Here is a 22,208-nt window from a genome sequence, read left to right as displayed (position 1 = left end):
AGACGAGGGCTTTTCTTTTTCTGAATTGCTTTTGAAAATTGTTGGTTAGGTTTAGGAAAGTGGGTGGGCTGGTCAAACAATAAAATTGGCTGAGTTTAAGGAAGGAGGAGGGCAGGTCAGTCGATTGGTCAGTCAGTCAGTCAAACAGTCAGTCAACAGCGGCCTCTGGTGGATTTACACAAGAACAGCAGGTACGAATGGCACTCTCGAGAGAGAAATTTGAGATCTCAAAAAGCGTACACAGCGGCCTCTCATGGTTTCGCGAACACAAAAAACTGCAAAAAAAAAAAAACATGCCTCCAAGGACGTATTTTGCAGTCTCCAGAAATGTATAAAGAGCTACGTTTTAAGAATGAGCCTGGCTTGGACTCAATCCCCCATAATCCTTAATGCCTGTGACTGATCACTGGTACACCTGTTTCCATCAACTAAATTATTTATACCCCCCTCATTTAAATCATTGTTTTGCTGTCTGCCCTGACCTCAACCTAATATTGTTTATGTTTTTTTTTTATTTGCCTCTTGATTTTGACATTTTTGATGTTTACCAGACAAAGAATGCAAATGGATTCCTTGACTTGCGAGTTTTACAGGAACTCCCACCAACAGCAGCTTAATCATCTAACAACTGGTAAGGAACTGGTAAAAGCCACGCAACAGCTCCTTTCTACAGCACTTGCTAGCAACTCCTCTGTTTTAACTCCACCTCCTGAAAGACAAAACAATACCAACACTCCTGTAAGTTCCCTATTAGCGTCGCCTCACAGCAAGAAGGTCACTGGTTCGAGCCTCGGCTAGGTCAGTTGGCGTTTCTATGTGGAGTTTGCATGTTCTCCCCTGTGTTCGCATGGGTTTCCTCCGGTTTCCCCCACAAGCCCAAAAACGTGGTATAGGTGAATTAGGTAGGCTAAATTGTCCGTAGTGTGTATGTGTGAATGACTGTGTGTGGATGCTTCCCAGTGATGGGTTGCGGCTGGAAGGGCATCCGCTGCGTAAAACATGTGCTGGATCATTCCGCTGTGGCGACCCTGGATTAATAAAGGGACTGAGCCGAAAAGAAAATGAATGAATGACTCTTTGACCAACAGCATATTTTATATTCCAGTGATACCAGTTGCATTGCCTTTGCAGATATCCCAAGTCTCCCAGAAGTTCCGGGAGTCTCCCGCATATGCATAGAGACTCCCGGATGCCCACAAATGAATGATAATCTCTCCACACAAATAAATGAACCTCTGCACCGCATCCCTCCCCGCTCTTCAGATATTTCGTGTAACCCTCTCCCCACTCTTCAGATATGTTGCGCACCCCTCTCCACCACATCCCTCATTGCTCTTCTGGTACATCGCACAACACCCCCAAGCCCCTCCCCGATCTTCAGATATGTGCACCCCCCTCTCCCAGCTCTTCAGATACGTTGCGCACTCCCCCATGGCCTTTGAGATATGGGTTGAAGGTAGGCAACATATCTGAAGGGGAGGGGGGGCAGGTGCACCTCTCTCAACTGTAACCCCCATGATTTTCAGATACATGAACCCACTGAATTCCCCTCCTGCCTTTCGGATACGTCGCGCACACACTCCCCCTTTTAGATATGTTGCCCACCTTCAACTAACAACCCCCACCCCCCACCCCATTCAGTACCTTTTCAGTCACCCGCATTCAGTCCCTGAATACCACCACTGAACCTATGCAATTGGGTTATACTCACTTAACCCCAGATAAACAAACTCGCCGATTACAGAGCCATCTGTGCCTGTACAGTGGTCAGGCTGGTCATTTGAGAGACAAATTATAATATAATATCCGCTCACTCAGTGAGTTTTCCTTCTACATTCATTACTTACAAAGTGGTAATACCCATCATGATTATTCATAGAGACATCACTATTACCAATGCATTATGTGACATAATGTGGTGTCACAGAAACCTTTATGTTGAAGGAATTATGTCTTTTAACTTTGTTTTATGCGTTAATAGTAATAGTTCAATAGTCCTGTTTTAAATATATGAACTTTTATTTGTGTGCTTAACCTCATATAGCCTTGCTTCAAAACAACTGTGGCTTTGTGTGACTGATAACCACAGTGCAGTGATAGAAGGGAGAAGTTTAATTTTGAGAACTTAACTCTCGGCAAAATGTAACTCTTTCAGAATGTACCTGTTTTTTTCATGTAAAGATGTCACTACTTCAATTTGTTCCCGTTGCCGCCGTTCATATCGTGGCGTTAGTTGATGCACCAGCAGCTTTTGACCGCTGGGTGGTGCTTTAACCACTGATTTTCAGCTTTGCCTTTTTACAATACTAAATAGACGCTTCTGTATGTGTACCTTATGTGATGGGATGTGTTCAATAAAATATATTTTTGTTTTAGTTTTCTTAGTAATAAACATGCTTTTACACTATACTGTATGTTTTAGAAAAGATAAAGGGTGAGAAGTATAGCCATAGGCTGCAAAAAGCAAATATAAGAGTTAAGTTCTTTAGCCTTTATTGTGCCCTATTAAATTGCGTTGGGGTGAAAAGAACGTTTCAATTTCTTTGACCATCATGGCAATGATATTACCTCAAATCTTAAACGTGCGCAAATGAAAACTGCGGCACAGCACACACTACAAAATAATATTAAGATTATCATGCCGGTGGAGCACCTGATTGTGAACTTGTGATTGTGATACTTACTTTATCAGTAGGCTATTTATTATTTATTACAGGCTATGTTACAAATATTTTACCAACTGCCACTTCATGTAAAACACTCTCATGCACTCAGAACTAGTGGCAGTTATGAATTAAATAAATGGGCATATCCGCATGCAAAGTGAGCCGCATATTTTTTATCATCTGTTCATTTTCTCTGTTCATTTCTCTTTCACACGCATGCAGAGAAATAAAAAAATCTGCTTGTTTAAAAAAGTGCATTGTGTCCACAAATGTATAATAATAATATTAATAATAATTAGCTAATATATACATAATGCCGGGATGTGTGGTGCTTTGACTGGATATCTGCGTCAAAGCTCGTCCTGATTTTGCCAAGTGCTAGTTGTCCTGAGACCAACATAATTTATGATGACCCAGGGACAACAACTCTATCAGCCAATCAAAAGTTATTACATGATCATTATGTGTGCCCTGCAGAGTCCGCCAAACCGCAAATTCAAAAAAGAAGAAAACACACACACACACACACGCAACTGCCATTTTCACCTGCACTGAAAAAAATTATTCAAAGATGATTCCTTGGATTTACAAAATTTTTTTAAGTTAAGTGGTTGTAAACAATTTATTTGGGCTGAATTTAAACAAACAAATTAAGTTTAACATTGCTCAATTTAATTTGTTTGTTTAAATTCAACACAAATAAATAGTTTGCAACAGTTTTGCATGCAACACTTTTTTCAGTGTGTGAAGAGGACAAGTGAAGAGGTTAGATCACAGGTTTTCTTCTATAAGTTTACAGAAGCAGTAATGATCGTAAAATTCATATGTTTATGGATTTGCCCTTTTTCCAGCGAAGCGAACGAGCAACATTTAACTTTAGTTTGCATTAAGTTAGCCTAATTAGCCGTCCCTACCCAACGTTAGATTTAGACTTAACGGTAGACTACCCAATAGTATCTGGATGCAGCCTTTATGATGCAAGCTGAGATTGCATCACTCAGCGATGCAATCTCAGACACAATGTACTCAAATGGATCGAGTGACGTCACTATGAGTGGTAGGGTTAGGGGTGGGGTTAGGTGAGCCCATTAAAAAGCATTGAATGCAGCTCAGATTCCACTGCACCAGGTCTGCATCCAGACCCCACTCGCTCTACCGTTACTGCGATTTACTATAGAGGTAAAGTTGGTTTTATATTTGCACATTCGTATTTTCCCCTTAATAATACAATTTAAGTATTTTTTGCAAACTCTAAATAGCTAAATCATATTAGCAGCCAATGACTATCAACGTACAACATTGTGCACTGTCAAATAAACTGTGTTAATGTTGTTTTCAAGTCATATTTGCATGCTAATTCCGATCGAATATTTAAAGTAACATGGTAAACAATATAGAGACTTCTAAATGAACGAATGTGCGAATATAAAACCAACTTCACCTCTTGTCGATTTCCTTTTTGGCTTCCATCAAAACAAGCTAACAATATTGTTTTGTATATTTTAATCTAGAAATAGATTTAATGGATTTAATCAGAAATGTGGACCAAAACAGCACTAGTTTAAACACAAGACAGTAAGTTATTTGAGACGTTAACTTAACGTACTGTGAATTGCTGCAAAATTCAACTAGCGATTTAATCCGATTGTTTATTCTGTTAAATATGTTGACCTTAGGTCATAATCGCTGATTTATTAATATGTTAACCTCAGGTCATCATCACTGATTTATTAATATCATTAATATTATAACTCCAGGTCATCATCACTGATTTATTAATATCATTAACCTAATACGTTAACCTCAGGTCATCATCACTGATTTATTACTACATAACTTTAATATTTACCTCGGGTCATCATCACTGATTTATTAATATCAATATTATGTTACCATAGGTCATCATCACTGATTTTTTAATATTATTATGTTATCCTCAGGTCATCATCACTGATTTATTAATATCATTAGTATGTTAACCACAGGTCATCATCACTGATTTATTAATATCATTAAAACGTTAACCTCAGGTCATCATCGCTGATTTTTTTAATATCATTAATATTATAACCTCAGGTCATAATCACTGATTTACTAATATAATTAATATGTTAACCTCAGGTCATCATCGCTGATTTATTATTATCAATAATATTTTAACCTAAGGTCATCATCGCTGATTTATTAATATCATTAATATGTTAACCTCAGGTCATCATTGCTGATTTATTACTACATAACATTAACACAGGCCATCATCACTGATTTATTAATATCATAAACTTATTACATTAACCTCAGGTCATCATCACTGATTTATTAATACAAGTAATATGTTAACCTCAGGTCATCATCGCTGATTTATTAATATCATTAATATGTTAACCTCAGGTCATCATTGCTGATTTATTACTACATAACATTAATATTTACCTCAGGTCATCATCACTGATTTATTAATATCATTAACTTAATACAGTAACCTCAGGTCATCATCACTGATTTATTAATATAATTCATATGTTAACCTCAGGTTATTTTAAACAGTTGTTCTATTGTAAATGTGATTTTACTGTACTGATATGATATACTGATCAAATCAAATCAAATCACTTTTATTGTCACATCATCAGCAGCACGTGTGCTGTGATGAGTGAAAAGCTTAGGTGCTGGCTCCAAACAGTGCAAATACAACGACAGTGCAAAATACACTGTATTTTGCACTGTCACTGTATTACTGTACAAACTAAGTTTGATTTAAAAAAAATTTTTTTGTTTTCTTCTTGGTTTAACAGGAAAACTAATATCTGGTTTTGTTCCTGAGTTTGTGTGTCCATCTGTCTTATCTGTTTGCAAACAGTGGGTGTATTTTACATGACTTGTCATCACAGTCTCACAAATTCGTTGTTCATAGTTTGCTCCTTTGTTTGTACTTCTAGATCATTCACTTTTTGGGTGATATCCTCTGAAATGTCTTCCCACGTTTGTATAATCCTCAGTACATTTTCAAGTTAGCTAATAGTACAAAGCCTGTCCTTATCGGCACTTTTCTTCTCAATGTCATTTTGTATCGGCACTACAGAATTGTTTGTAGCATTATTGGATTTTGTCTCAGTCACCTCTAACAATTGTTAAAAAGTCACTTTGCAAGCAGTAGACAAGCACATTTTTTGTGGTATGATAAAGTACAACAGTCAAATATACCTCTCACAATACATGGTTTTGATGTAGCTCTTCCAAATAAGCTTTTCAACTGCTATTGTTTTTTTCAGGCTTTGCAGAAATGCTATACTTATTTGTTAGTATCAAGTTATTGGTATGGGCTTGCAGTTGTGTGTCCATGTCTGGAAAAGTAACATGATCACCACAAATAAGAAGACTTAAAAGGCACATAGTTTACCCCTTTTTTTATATTTAATATAAGTCTTTTGTGTGTCCAGAATGTGTCTGTAAAATGTCTGTTTTTTTGTACTGGGCCTTTAAGGCTACTCCCCGCCCACCGTTCCCATGTGCCTGTCAGCAATCGCCGCCCTTGGCTGCCTCAGGAAGGAGATCGTTTGTGAGAAATACTACAGTAAGTACTTTAACAATGAGTATTTGATGCATTTTTTTGTGGAGTTGCAACAATGAGTCACACACAATGTCATTACAAAGTACACGCACACACACAGCGAGGACACACACACAAAGATAGCGCAGACACACACACACACATAGTGTAGACACACACACACATAGCGCAGACATACATGCACACATAGCGCAGACATACACACACACACACACACACACAGAGACAGCGCGTTAAGCTTTGTACTCGTTTTGCACGCATATGTGACATGATACTGGTAATAACCACTGCTGTATGGATATATGTTATGTTAATGTACAAAATAAACCCGATTTAACGTCCACAAACTGCGATTGAAGCCTCTTCTTTTATAATTGTTCTGACACGCGGCTGTGCTGATGAAGTTCATCAGGCTGTAATTTATTACACACATGCACTGTTTTAAAACATTTTAAACTTGTAAAACTCACTCTTGATCATGTTTGATGATGATTAATGATCCTAGCGAACGGAACAGACCTTTTATTCCCAGTTGCTTTGCGCTCGTCCTGTCTTGTTGATATGATTATACACGTGACTACCGGACATGTTAATGCGCGCAGCTGTCAATCAATATTGGTGGGCGGGGGGACCGCACTCCTACGTAAAGTTGCAGTCGGTCTGAAAACCGCTCTAATTGGTCCACCATTTTTATGTTGTTAAATTTGAAAAAAAAAAAGGACTGGGTGTGTTTATTTCACCCCAATATGACAGTTTATCCACTATACTTACAAACATTTCTGTCCAAACAGCTTGTAAAGTAGATTTTTCACCATAGGTGCCCTTTAATAAAAGAGGTGCTTACACACATGTACCCTAGTGCCAGATACACAACTGCAGAACTGTTCTGCAGAACACACACTGTAAACTGCATGTGAATTGTTCTCAGACAGTACATTGTACATGTATGTTTCCGTTGAAGCTATGGTAATTTTTGTGGCCCATCCATTCTCCAGCATCCTTTCTGCAGATTTCTTTATTTCTTCTATTTTGCATTGTAGAGGGTTATTGACCCTTCCAACAGACTGCAAATCCTGTATTGTATTAAAGTAATTGTCTGTCTTGTTCAGAAGCACATCGATCAGATGATCCAATTTTATCCAATTTTGATTTTAAACGGTGGAAGAAACTGTAAAGCAGAAAAAACATGTAAGAATGAGGTGCAATGACTAGTACAATGTACACTTAAACTGGTAAAATATCTAAACACAATGCTAGCTTTCAGATTACCCATAAATCTATAATGAAACGAACATGGATACAAATTATATATACCGTTCTAATAGATTGTTTGTGTCAGAGTCTCCATGTTTATAGCATCTTGCAAAGTTAGACCAGAGATGACCAATTGTCTCCCAGTGGTTCCTGAAGTACTTGCAGCAATATTTGAAGTTCCTAAACTGGCAGTGAAACATCTAAGCCTTTTCCTTTAAATTCTTGTGCCTGTAAAAATTGACAAGGAAAATCATGTTTCAGGTTGTTAGCATAAGACTGCTGTAGATTTTTAGGTTATTAAGTAATCCTTTACACAGACCTATACCACAGTGTGTGCGGTAAGTCTACTGAGAATCTGTAATGTTCTTATACTGTCTGAAACACTGTAGGTCTATGATTGAATAAAAATAACCAATATAACAATACTATTTGCAGTAACTAAAACAGACCCACAAAACAAAAAAGAAAAGTTGCAAAGTTAACAAATTATAAAAGGCATCATAATTTCACATTAAATCAAATTATTATAAATTTAATCAACGCCTTTTGGACTATGTAAGATCTATGATCTGAAATGTTATTTAGAACAGAATTAAAAATATATCCTTATTTAAAACAAAAACATTTAGCTCATGCTAAATGTTTATTTTAAATTGACCTAAAAGGGTATCAATTATTAATAAGATTGTTAACAAAAATGGAATGCTTACAAATGTGTGTGAATATGTAGAGTTGATCTATGAAACTCACACACCTAGCCTAGTTCATATCTTAACACAGTTGATAAGCAGCAGAAATTCATTTTTGAAGGAGAGTAATTGTGTGTGAGTGAGAAGAGGCCAGATGCAAGTGTTATCTGAACATTTCTCTTAAAATTAGCATTTTTCTAAGGCTCCTGTGTGTAGGTTCTGTAATTTAACTTTTATGGTAAAGTGTGTTTTTATTTCATTGCCTTTAAAGTGAAATAACAGCATAAACATTAAAGGCTGAAAAATATGCTAATTTTAGAAAAATTAAGACAGCACTTAGAGCAGGGGTCTCAAATTGGCGGGAGGCCATATCAGTGACTGACAATTCATAGGAGGGCCGTTTTAACATTCAAGCACAAGAAAAAATGGAAACCTGACATAATTGACAAAACTATAATATTTACACCACCATCATAATGTGTAAGCCATAAAGAGGTGTTTGTACAACAAAATACATGGGGTATAAAACTGATTATAATCAAATGACCCTTGAATATTTAAAAAAATAGAGAGCATACAGACATATATTTCAATGTTTAAATCAGCCGCAGAAATAATCTGCATGTGTTGATCTCGACCGCACACTGAGAGCAAACGAAAGTAACCCGGATATATAGTAAAATACTTTAGATGTCCAGTAGGTGGGGAGTCAAACCCAGAAGTGTATATGCGATAGCACAATTTGAGACTTCTGACTTAGAGGCTTTTGCATCTGAACTCTTCATACTGTCTGTGGGTTACCATTTTATATTAGCTGTCATTAACATTATTTTTTAACATTTTAAAAATGCATGTTACAAGCTTGTTACCAAAGTAGAAAGACACATTAGAACATACAATTGTACTATAAAAGAAGTAGCAGCACACCGTTGAACAGCATGTCATCTCTGACATAAACTGCATGATGTGCGCTCTTGAATCTGCCTTTTCAGGTCCACTTACACCAGATTCAGATTTTGACAGCCAACAAGTTACTGCCTGTGTGTAATAAATGGTGGAAAAATGTAAAGCAATATATACAATATGGTCAGAACTTCCATGACACATTTGGCATTATTAGAATCAAGTATTTTAAGATTCAAGTACTCAAATCAAGGTAAAAACAATATATGTTATTGATATAACTCAGCAAAAGTTTGAATTTTTTTTTGCTTAAAAAGTGCATCGATGACTGACAAGAACCCACAATGATGTTTAATACCCAGATAATGTCAAGTAATATTATAGTATGTTCTGTGACATCATGTTGCAATGTGAAATAAGCTTAAGTTCCCCTTCGGATGGGGAACTCCAATGCTATGTGGAAACTTCCACTATGGGGATTTCGTCAGAATCCAATCATCTGAAAGAGTATAAAAACGGGCCAATGAAATGCCAATGAGTTGGCAGCGTCAGCGTGCACAGCTGGCGTCAATGACAATCAGTCATGCTATAAAGACGCAGCCAGTGCCATGCTCGACATCCTTTCGCTTTCAGAGCCTTTCACGAAGCTTCTGAGAGAGTCTTTGAGGGTATCTTCAACCTGTGTCTACAGAGAGAGATCGAGAAGCAGCTTCTCCCGGTCCAGAGCGCGTATACGCAGTGGCAGATGGTCGAGCTGGGTATTTCTCCCTTGCCTGGCGTCCTTTGGGTCCGGTCCTCCAAGAGCGGTTTGTATATAGGAAAAAAGCTTTCCTAAAAGAGCAACACGGTCGTGCAGCGCGTCTTTTTTAAGACGTCACTCCGACCGTGCGTTTCTGGATGCGGTGGTTTCCTCCTCACCATGCACGCTATGGCCACCTACCAGCGCTACCAAGCGCAGGCGCTGGCCCGGCTGCGCGAGGATGGTTCTGACCCAGGACTGAGCATGCGCTCCGCACCGCAACCGACTATGCTCTTACAAAAAAAAAAAAAAAAAAAAAAAAGTCGGCTGTGTGTGCCCTGGGAAGGACGATGATCACATCCGTGATCCAGGAATGCCACCTCAGGCTAAACCTGGTGATGTGCGTGACGTTGACAAAGTTCGCTTTCTTAACTCACCCATATCCCAGGCTGGCCTGTTCGGCGGCACTGGCGGTGAATTCGCCCAGGAATTCACGCCGGTGATAGAGCAGTCGGAGGCGATGGGCGAGGTCTCTATCGGCGGGATTGTATGACCGCTCCCCCCCGCCGAGCCATCCACATCCACTGCTTTTTCGCCGAGGACGCCCGCCCGCAGCTTTGCTTCGCCGCCCCCGCCTGCGCCTCCGGCCACGCGGCTGCGCCGAGCATCGCGCCGGCAACCAGCGTCCCCCCGCCCAGGGCGCCGCTAAGTTCGGTAAAACGGACCGCGAAGCGTCCCTGAGGCGGGCCATCTGGGGAGGAGGGAATTTGCTCTTTCCCCGCTGGAGGGCGGGGCACGTTATTTAAAGGCGTAAAAAAAAAAATAAAAAAAAAAAAAACGCCATCAAAATCCTCAGTGAAAGAGCACTTTTCCCCTCCTCCGGATGTGACAGCCCGAACACTGCCAGTCTGGGACGCTATGCCTTCCAGCTCGCAGGATCGGTGCATTTCGCCAATGGCTCATGGAGCACGAGAGAACGGTCTCCTTTCTCTCCACTCCCAGCCCCTCCCCTGGAGTTTGAGTGCGAGATGAGAACATCTCCTCTCCTGCTCTCCTGTGGGACCCCAGCGCTCCCCGGATGAGCCCACTCACTCCACGCTGCCCCGCCGCTGGCACGTCAGCGATCGTGCGGGTGGGACCATTTGCGGGGGCTCTGCCAGCCTGGTTAGCGCGGGGCCAGCCCATCGCAATGGCTCATCCATACGACCAGACTCGGCTATGCGATTCAGTTCGCAAAACGGCCTCCCAGGTTCACGGGCGACCAGAGTCAGTCCTGCGTCCGCCCCTGTCTTGCGAGAGGAGATTGCTGTCCTCCTGGCGAAGGATGCAATCGAGCCGGCCCTCCAGCCGAGATGGAGCGCGGGTTTTACAGCCCGCACTTCATCGTGCCCCAAAAAAAAAAAAAAAAAGCGGTGGGCTATGGCCAATCCTATATCTGCACATTTTGAACCGCTGCCTTCACAGGCTGCGCTTCGGAATGCTTACGCAGATGCGCATCACGCGATGCGTTCGTCCTCAGGATTGGTTTTCTGCAATAGATCTGAAGGACGCGTATTTTCATATCTCCACACTTCCACGCCACCGGCAGTTTCTGCGGTTTGCGTTTGAAGGTCGAGCGTGGCAATACAAGGTCCTCCCCTTCGGGCTCTCTCTGTCTCTGCGAGTTTTCACCAAGCTCGCGGAGGGTGCCCTCGCGCCCCTTCGGCTCGCCGGCATCCGCACGCTCAATTATTTCGATGACTGGCTGATTTTTAGCCCACTCTCGGGAGCAATTGATTATGCACAGAGACAAGGTGCTCCGGCACCTCCGCCCGTTGGGGTTTCAGGTCAACCGAGAAAAGAGCAAGCTCGCCCCCGTGCAGAGCATATCCTTTCTCGGGTTGGAGCTGGACTCGATCACTATGGAGGCGCGCCTCTCACGAGAGCGCGCCGAGGTAATGCTGAACTGTCTGAGAGAGTTCGACAGGAAAAAAAGTGGTCCCCCTGAAATTATTTCAGAGGCTCCTGGGGCATATGGCATCCGTAGCCGCGGCCACGCCGCTCGGATTTCTCCATATGAGACCACTACAGCATTGGCTTCACGATCGTGTCCCCAGACGCGCATGGCACGCGGGCCCACACCGAGTGACTGTCACTGCGCTGTGTCACCGCACCCGCACCCCCTGGAAAGGACCCCTCCTTCCTACGGGCCAGTGTGCCCCTAGGTCAGGCGTCCAGGCAGGCTGTCGTTTCGGCAGATACCTCCAGTATGGGGTGTGGGGGCCGTGTGTAGCGGGCATGCTGCTGCAGACCTGTGGAGGGGAACCCAGCTGCATTGGCATATCAACTGCCTAGAGCTGTTGGCAGTGTTTCTCGCTCTGCGCCGCTTTTTACCGGTGCTGAGGGGGCAACACGTGCTGGTCAGGACGGACAGCGTGGCCGCGGTAGCGTATTCCATCCGGATGGGGGGTATACGCTCCCGCTGCATGTCTCAGCTCGCTCGCCGTCTGTTCCTCTGGAGTCATACGCGGCTGAAGTCGCTGCTTGCTATTCACACCCCGGATGGGCTCAACCGTGCGGCCAACAGGCTCTCACGGCAGCTCCTTCCCCGGGAGAATGGCGACTCCACCCCGAGTCATGCGTAATTATGCACTCCCCCCAGTTAGCCTACTTGCGCAGTTTCTGTGCAAGGTCAGGGAGGACGAGGGGCAGGTCTTGCTAGTTGCGCCCCTGGCCCAACCGGACCTGGATATCAGAACTCTCCCTCCTCGCGACGCCCCCCCTGGCGAGTCCCTTTGAGAGAGGACCTACTCTCTCAGGGACAGGGCACCATCTGGCACCCTCGCTTAGTTCTGTGGAACCTCCACGTGGGGTCCATAAGACGCGACGAGGAAGACTTAGGTAACCTACCGGGGGCGGTGGTTAATACCATCACTCAGGCTAGTGCACCCTCTACGAGGCATGCCTACGCCCTGGAGTGGAGTCTATTCACTGAGTGGTGCGCTTCTTGCCGAGAAGACCCCCGATCTTGCCAGATCAGTGTTGTGCTTTCTTTCCTTCAGGACAGGTGGAGCGAAGGCTGTCGCGCTCCACACTGAGGGTTTACGTGGCCACCATCTCCGCTCATCATGATGCGTGGATGGCGGCACCGTGGGGAGGCATAACCTCATCATCCAGTTCCTCAGAGGTGCGAGGCGGATGTTTTCCCCCGCCCCCCTCTCATACCCTCTTGATATCTCGCGGTAGTACTACGAGCCTACGTGGGTATCCCTTCGAACCACTCGACTCAGTATCCTTGAGATTTCTGTCCTTGAAGACAGCTCTGCTGGTCGTGTTGGCATCGGTTAAGAGGGTTAGGTACCTGGAGGCATTTTCGGTCAGTGACTCGTGCCTAGAATTCGGGCCGGCCTACTCTCAGGTTGTCCTGAGACCCCGGCCCGGCTATGTGCCCAAGGTTCCTACTACGTCGTTTAACAATCAGGTAGTGAGCCTGCAAGCGCTGCCCGCGGAGGAGGCAGACCCAGCCCTTTCATTGTTGTGTCCTGTTCACGCTTTGCGAATATATGGGGACCACACTCAGAGCCTTAGATCCTCTGACCAGCTCTTTGTCCATTACAGTGGTCGGCAGATGGGAAGTGCCGTATTTAAACAGAGGTTGGCCCACTGGGTAGTGGATGCCATCTCCCTCGCCTTTGGGCCAGGGTGAGCCGTGTCCCCCGGGGGTGAGAGCGCACTCCATTACGGAGCATCGCATCCTCCTGGGCGTTAGCACGCGGCGCCTCTCTGACAGACATTTGTAGAGCTACGGGTTGGGTGACACCCAATACATTTGCAAGGTTACAATCTGCGAGTGGAGCCGGTTTCCTCAAGGGTATTAGGCAACCCTTGGTGATTGAGGAAGCGATTCGGTTGAGGTGTTGAAACACGCTTGCTGCGCCACTCTCCCTAACCCGGAGATACGTGCGCTTTTTCAGCTTTGTCAGTTTAGTTCCCCATTTCTTTGGCGAACCCTGCAGAGTTCCTCCGAGGCCCCCAGCAACTGACTCAGCGGAGGAGTCAGGTGTTGGCCCGTTACGTTGTCGGCATGCCCGCTGGTCAGACCGCATTCTGGGTATAGGTGCCTGCTATGTGTGATCCCCGCTGGCGATCCCATACGTTCACTCAGCCACGGTATAGTCCCCCCTTCTAGGGCAGGCTCGTGTCTTCCCTCCCCGCTAACCATCCTTATGCAAGGACTCCCCATCTCTGGGCTAGTCCATAGGTTGTCACCAGGTCTCCCCTCTGGGTAACAGGTGAGCTCCGCAGCGTCCTCCCTATCGGGACTGAACGCTTTCCCAACGTACTGTCGTATCAAAACCTATTTTACTGGGTTATTGCGACTCCCCGAAAAACATAACTGTTCTGAACAGGTAAGTGAGGGCCAGGGGACACGTTGGAAGACTGTGTCTCGGGGCGTTGTAGGTGCGCTCGCTCTACTGCGTGGCACACCCTTCGCCAGGGACGCAGTAAGGTTCTTTTGTTGTGGCGTTTTCCATAGATTTCCCCATAGTGGAAGTTTCCACATAGCATTGGAGTTCCCCATCCAAAGGGGAACGCTACGGTTACTAAAGTAACCCTTCGTTCCCCGAGGGGGGGAACGGAAATGCTATGTTCCTTTGCCACAACGATTGTCCCTTAGCTGTTGAGCGTGAAAGTCTCTTCAGCTAGAAAAGGATGTCGAGCATGGCACTGGCTGCGTCTTTATAGCATGACTGATTGTCATTGACGCCAGCTGTGCACGCTGACGCTGCCAACTCATTGGCATTTCATTGGCCCGTTTTTATACTCTTTCAGATGATTGGATTCTGACGAAATCCCCATAGTGGAAGTTTCCACATAGCATTTCCGTTCCCCCCCTCGGGGAACGAAGGGTTACTTTAGTAACCGTAGCGTTCTATCCACTGATTCGTTAGCAACTGAAGGTAAAACATGTGAATGGTAATACTGTTAGATATTGAAGGATAGCATTTTTTTATTGTTAGATTTTGCTAAACATTTACTAATAAATGCAAACATAAAGGGTTTCTTCTTTTAAAGGGTTAACGGTGATAATGTGTGTACAAGAAAGAGGAACCCAACTTCCTGCTACTGGCAGGGTGGAGGCCTGCTGCTAAGTGTGTGTGTGAGAGACAGTATAAAAAAGCCGGAAGGACAGCATAAAGGCAGAGGGGCTGATACATTAGTACATCTCTCCTGCGCAGAAATTGTACTCTCTAACTTCTTGCATTCAAAATAAAACTTGTTAATTTTCAATTCAGATCTCCGTAAATTTTTGAACATGCAATGGACCATTTGAGTCCAACAATATACATAAAAGTTACATTTATATGACAGTTGATAAAAATAGAATATGAATCTATAAAAGGGGAAAAACCAAAGCAGTATCTAAACTTAGTACTGACTTGCATTACATGGTACCAACAAAGGAGAATGTCTGACTCATTGAACACCTTACGGATGGCATTGATTTCAGCCTGGTCTTTATCAACCATAAAACACCTAAAAAAAAAAATACTATAAGCTTCAAGATAGAGAAAACAAATACAACATATAACAAATGTTTGCTCTTCAAAGAATGCATTTTGTTGTTTACTGTTATTTACCTTCTCTAGAAAAAAACTATTTATGCTTGAAATCAACATCTAGCAAGTACCAATTTTGACCTGAATTTGCTAAAGCTTTGATGATATATAGCCTTGCATCCAATTTGGCATCATTTGAGGCATTTATGGTTGTAAGTCTTTGCTGAATAAATTCACAGGGATCCAAATCTTTTTCTAAAGCATGGACTGTTATATTAGTCTACTTGAGGGTGTGAAAATGATTTCTTTAAGAAATTGTGTATACCCAAAATATTGTTGAATATTTTTTGTATAACTAAATAATTTAACGAAGAATGATTAATAAATAATTTAAAATTAAATTTACTTATTTGTTTGTATTACCTTGGAGGTACAGAAAATGTTAGTTTTAGCTTTTCCTGTGCCAGTTAAAGTTTGTCCTGCTTTTCATTTCCCAAGATGATATATGCAACAGGGATTTCATGACCATGACTGTCCCTGACAACTAATGTAAATAAAGGAAAGCCATACTGGTTGACACCATATGTTGCATGCATAAAAATGATATCCCTTCCATATTCTTGAAGGTTTTCTTTAATGGATGGTGTTTGCAGAACTATGACAAGATCTGTTTGAGGATTATAAGGCTGATAAAAAACAACCACATTTTTAAAGGGCCCTCCAGAAGACGTGAGGTACTAGTGGCATTATCTTTGTGTCATTGATGTTTTCGCATCATACATGTCCAAATATTTTCAATGTCTTTAGGGGTTACAAAATATGCTCGGTTGTTGAGATCAGTATGTCCTTGTTCTTTTGACCACTCGTGATTTTAGGAGAATTGTATCTGGTTTAACACCAAGAGATATTAAATCCTGAATATGTTTAACTTGCTCTTGGCTAATGTTTTCTGAGTGACCCTCAAAAGAACTTAAAGGGACATGTCCTGAATGAATGTTGTACAGCCTTTCAACTATAACCAGTTTGTTGAACCAGTTTGATCTGACCTTTTTTCTTAAGGAAACATTTGCCTTGCAAAATCTTTGGCGCGTCTACTTCATTGTGTGCATGCTCCAGAGCGTTTGCATGAAAACAAGAAATATCAATTTCTTTGATTTTGCAAACTTGCAGAATTCACAGTCCTGAAGTTGGCATCTTTTGAGGCATTTATGTAAGGCTTTGCTGAATAAATTCAAAGGGATCTAAATCTTTTTCTAAAACATGGACTGTTATATTGGTCTCTTTTCTGTTTCCTTTGAAGTGCACCTTATTGTAGACCGCTGCTTTTATAATTTCTTTCATCTCTGATGTCAAATGTACATCAATAATATAAAGTAAAAATCCACAATATTAACAAGACTTGTATTAATAAATACAAGATGACCTGAGGTTAACATATTAATAATATTAATAAATAAGCGCAGATGACCTGAGGTAAACATATTGATCATATTACTAAGTAAGTAATGATGACCTGACGTAAACATATTAATCATATTATTAAAGCCACGATGATGACCTGAGGTAAACAAACTAATGATATTAATAAATCAGCGCAGATGACCTGACTTAAACATATTATTGATATTAATAAATCCACAATAATGACCTGAGGTTAACATTTTAATAATATTAATAAATCAGTGATGATGACCTGAGGTTAACGTATTAATGATATTAATAATTCAGTGATGATGATCTGTGGTTAACGTATTAATGATATTAATAAATCAGTGATGATGACATGATGTAAATATAAATGATATTAATAAATCGGCGATGATGACCTGTGGTTAACATTCTAATAATATTAATAAATCAGTGATGATGACCTGAGGTTAACATACTAATGATATTAATAAATCAGTGATGATGACCTGAGGTAAAAATATTAATGGTATTAATAAATCAGTGATGATGACCTGAGGTTAACGTATTTATGATATTAATAAATCAGCGATGATGACCTGTGGTTAACATTTTAATATTATGAATAAATCAGTGATAATGCCCTGTGGTTAACATACTAATGATATTAATAAATTAGTGATGATGACCTGAGGTTAAAATATTAATAATATTAATAAATTAGTGATGATGACCTGAGGTTAACATATTAATAAATGTTAATAAATCAGTGATGATGACCTGAGGTTAACATACTAATGATATTGATAAATCAGCGATGGTGACCTGAGGTTAACACATTATTAAATCTGCGATGATGACCTGTGGTTAACATATTATTAATATTAATAAATCAGCGATGATTACCTAAGGTTAACGTATTATTAATATTAATAAATCAGTAATGATGACCTGTGGTTAACATACTAATGATATTAATAAATCAGTGATGATGACCTAAGGTTAACGTATTAATAAATCAGTAATGATGACCTGTGGTTAACATATTAATAACATTAATTATTCAGTGGTGATGACCTGAGGATAACATATTAACAATATAAATAAATCAGTGATGATGACCTGAGGTTTACGTATTAATGACATTAATAAATCTGCGATGATGACCTGTGGTTAACATATTAATGATATTAATAAATCTGCAATGATGATGATTTGTGGTTAACATATTAATGATATTAATAAATCAGTGATAATGACATGTGGTTAACATATTAATAACATTAAAGGGAACATAGTTAACCTCTTTTTTATGCTTTAATATTAATATTATGGTTCTTCTAAGTGTGCCAGTTTAGGTTCAGTTCAAAACACAATTCAGATTTTTTTATTATAATGTGTTAAAAACTGTCATGTTGGGGGCGTGTCCACAGCTGATTTATGGGTGTGTTGCTTCACATGTAAATTAGTTTCGGCTTCCCGCCAACGTAACAAGGGGGTGGGGCCATGAGCTCACCCGCTCTGCGTTTGCAACAGAGTCTGACAGGCAGACGGAGAAGGAGAGAGAGAGGATCACCATTCAGAGTCGTACATGTACGACTTAGAGACACAGACCAAGCAGAGAGTACAAAATCGTTTGTGTCTTTGTACAGTTTTACAGCCAACTGTGTGCTAGTTTCAAGTGCCGAGCTTGTACACAGAAACTAATAACCACTCACACTGAATTAACTTTGACTGAGGCACCGGAAGCGCCGCTCGGAGCCGCAACATGGCACACCAGACACTCTGTGGCGTGGCAGAAACATGTGTCCCGAATTGTCGCGCCACGCGTTTTTAAATTCTAAACATAGGTTTCTGCAGCGGTCCGCGGCGCCCAGCCGTCGACTTGAGTGTACCCTGATAGAAACCTATGTTTAGAATTCTAAAACGCATGCTAGTTAAGATCACACGGAGCTTCTGGGATCGCGAGAAATGCAAGCGGCTGAAGTATAAGGTAGACTCAATGAGAAGTACACGTTTGCAAACCTACCTAAAGATACAACCAATAATTCAGATTAGAGCGATAATATGGAGAATATTGCTCTTGTGTTGAGCCCAATGAGCCTTGCATCTAAAAATAGAGCTAGGCGCCCAGATAGCAAATTACATCTGGCCCAGATATGGCCCACATCCCCCACTTTCTTCTGTCCCACATACCGCGCGGAATGACGGCAATGACTCAACCTGATTGTGGCTGACATAAGAATCCAAAAGTCAACCACACCTGAACCAGATCTGGGCCACATCTCAGAAAAAGCATGGTCCATATCTGGGCCAGATGCGGCCCATACATTTTCTCCAATCTGGCCCAGCTGCGGCCCATGCACTTTCTCCAATCTGGCCCAGATGCGGCCCATGCACTTTCTCAAATTCGGCCCAGATGCGGCCCATGCACTTTCTCAAATTTGGCCCAGATGCGACCCATGCACTTTCTCAAATTCGGCCCAGATGCGGCCCATGCACTTTCTCAAATTTGGCCCAGATGCGACCCATGCACTTTCTCAGATCTGGCCCAGATGCGGGCCATGCAATTTCATAGATCTGGCCCAGATCTGGTTCAGTTGTGGCTGACTTTTGGATTAGATGTGGCTCACATCTACAATTAGTAGCTATATAAATCACATTCAATGGAATGCTTAATTTAAATTGATTTATTAAAAAAAAGACTTTAAAGGAAGCATATAAATTGATACATACAAATATATAATTTATATAAATAGATGCATACAAAAAAACAGATTAATCAATGCAATACAAATAAATATATAAATTAGATAAATAGATGCATACAGAATTATGACAAATTAAATGCAAATAAATATATAAAAAGGTTAAAATTAGATTAAGTGGATATATACAGAATAAGAAGAAAATACAAACACAAATGTATATAGAAATTAGATAAATAAATACAGAATAAACACAGAACATTTTTTTTTATAAAATGCATATTAATTAAATTAACAAATATTTTATAACCATTTAACCAGAACCAATAATTATAAATATATGTAGAGGGCAATCCAAAAACAAGGTCAGAGGCGAGAGAAGGGTCAAATAATCAAATTATAATTATAGAAACAAGATAAACAAGTATGAGTAGACAGAACAAACACAGAAATCGCATATTTAACAAAAAACATATTATTTAAATAATTACTATTAAATATTTATAAGTATCTACCAGAACCAATAAAAAAAAACTGAAAATCCAACAGGACAATCCAAGAGTGAGGTCAGGGGCGAGCAAGGGTCAAAGCCATAGAAACAGTCCAATGCAAAACATCCTGAAAATAGGAGAAGACAACAATTATAAGGTGCTGTATGCAGAGTTCATACAGGCACAACTCGATTAAAATCAAGGACTTTTAAGCACTTTTTCAAGCCCCTATTTTTATTTTCAAGACTGACACGCAAGGTATTGAACACCTGAAATGTATTCTCAGCAATACATAAAAACATTCCATAGGAACTACCTATCAATTTATAAAAAAAAAACATTGATAATAATATAATAATTCATAGTATTAAACCTATTGTAAATGTGCTTGTGAAAAATGTTTTTGTTTTTAATTTGTTGATGTTTTGGGAAAGAGGACTGAAAATTAAATTACATTAAATTAAAGAACTAAAAATTCTATTTCATTGCTAAAATAAAACAAATTTTAGTAAATAATACTAATAGGGAGTAAAAGTACATGGTTTTCTTTTATTTAGTTACATTTAAAAAAAAAATCTGATTTTCATTACGGATCTTTTTTAAGTGTAAACTTGTTTAAATGGTTTAATTGTTTAATTACAAGACTACATATATAGGAATTTGCATTAACAAAGGAAGATTATTTTAAGGAACTATATTTTCAAACTTGGAAAGGTTTCAAGTATATGATGAAAAGATATTTACAAATTTTGCCTTTTATTTACACATTTTACACTGTTGTTCTTATTTGCTCATTCTGTGTCTGCCTTTACAATCTGGCAAATTTGTTGCTTTAAATAACTTTACAGCACATGGACATTTTATTTTACATGATGTTAAACAAATGACTTTACAAAAATATATATTTTAAAAATAATAAAACAAATGACTTCATTTCACTTGAGGTATTTGAAATATGACAACACTTCATTTTTCAAAATAGCGTTTTAAGAGCCCTATTGTTTATTTTGATAAACGTAACAACAGATTGCTTTGACCTGTAATGCCTGTATAAATCATACAAATACCTCATTCTGAAACATTTCCAGCATAATTTTTGCCGTAAAGAAATTAACGTTCGACCTTTGCTAAAAGTTCTGCTAGGCAAAAAAAAAAACTCTGCTAGGCTAAGTTTCACTTTACTATACTCGATGACACTCGAATACACTGTCAGAAAAGTCTAGTGGCTAGGAATGAGCTGTTCACAGTGTCTGCTATAATATTAGTGTTGTTTTTGGTGTGTTTACATTGATGAATATGGCCACGGTGTTAAATGTGCAGTACAGTTCCGATCAAATTGCCACATTAGATCATTATGATAACATAATATATGCCATCAGTGATTTCCTGAAGATAAATACTAAAAAATAATGCAACTGGAATAACTACAGCAGTCGCGATTGTCTAATCTCATATGAAACATGAGATCGCGATGACATATGATGGTGTGCAGGTGCTGTCCCAATTCTTAGGGTTAAATTTTGAAGCCCTTCCTCTTAACACTCCTTTTTAAGGGCCAAGGGGAAGGGGTAGGGGTACAAAAACCAACCCAAGGGGTACAAAGGGGAACAAACCCTGTGACGTCAGGCACAGCAATATTCCAAAATGGCAAAGCCCTTGTGCTAAAAGCTCTTGTAAAACATGCCCTTTTCATCAAAATTGTTACATTAATCGAGTTTGTTTACTATATTTTCATTAAAGCGTAAAGCAATTTACGAAATAATGTAAACTTGATTAACTGCATCACTTCCACTTTAAGACACTGACAAGAATTTCTGCTAGGCAATGTAGGAAGATCTGACACTCAAAGTTTTCTCCATCCATTCATAGTCTGAAATCTTGGTAACTAGTGAAAGTACCTTTGAACTGACCGCAGATCTTGATGTGGTCTTTCTTGATCTGGTCTTCTTCACTTTCGATCCTTCTCTGGGTTCATCTTTACAAGGAACCTGCTGAATGGAAAAAATCCGTAGTGATAAAACATGGACTATATCATGCTCTAAAATGTTTGAAATAAAAGCAGAGTAACAGGACAAGCTTGTGGTGGAGGTTTGCTATAAAAACCTGTGAGAGAGGATGTTGTGTGTGAGACAGACTGAGACAGATTGTTGTATGAATGTGTGTTTGTGAGTGTATGTATATGGGAATGCATTCACAAGAGTGTGTGTTAGTTTGAGGATTTTTTTGTGCAATGTGTATAT

At 40.5% G+C, this 22,208-nt stretch overlaps 1 protein-coding gene across 1 annotated transcript; it reads right to left on the bottom strand.

Annotated features, from left to right (window-relative positions):
- Positions 1-5,976: 5,976 nt before the first annotated feature.
- LOC130246088 (uncharacterized) lies at positions 5,977-15,332 on the bottom strand. Its single transcript, XM_056478950.1, is given in 4 exon segments — positions 5,977-6,010; positions 7,552-7,719; positions 9,106-9,218; positions 15,243-15,332. Coding segments are annotated over 4 exon segments (405 nt in total).
- Positions 15,333-22,208: the final 6,876 nt, after the last annotated feature.

Source organism: Danio aesculapii, chromosome 18 (assembly GCF_903798145.1).
Source record: "Danio aesculapii chromosome 18, fDanAes4.1, whole genome shotgun sequence".
Classification (NCBI taxonomy): Eukaryota; Metazoa; Chordata; class Actinopteri; order Cypriniformes; family Danionidae; genus Danio; species Danio aesculapii.
The sequence above is the reverse complement of the archived record's forward strand: the minus strand, read 5'-3'. Positions and strand labels throughout refer to the sequence as shown.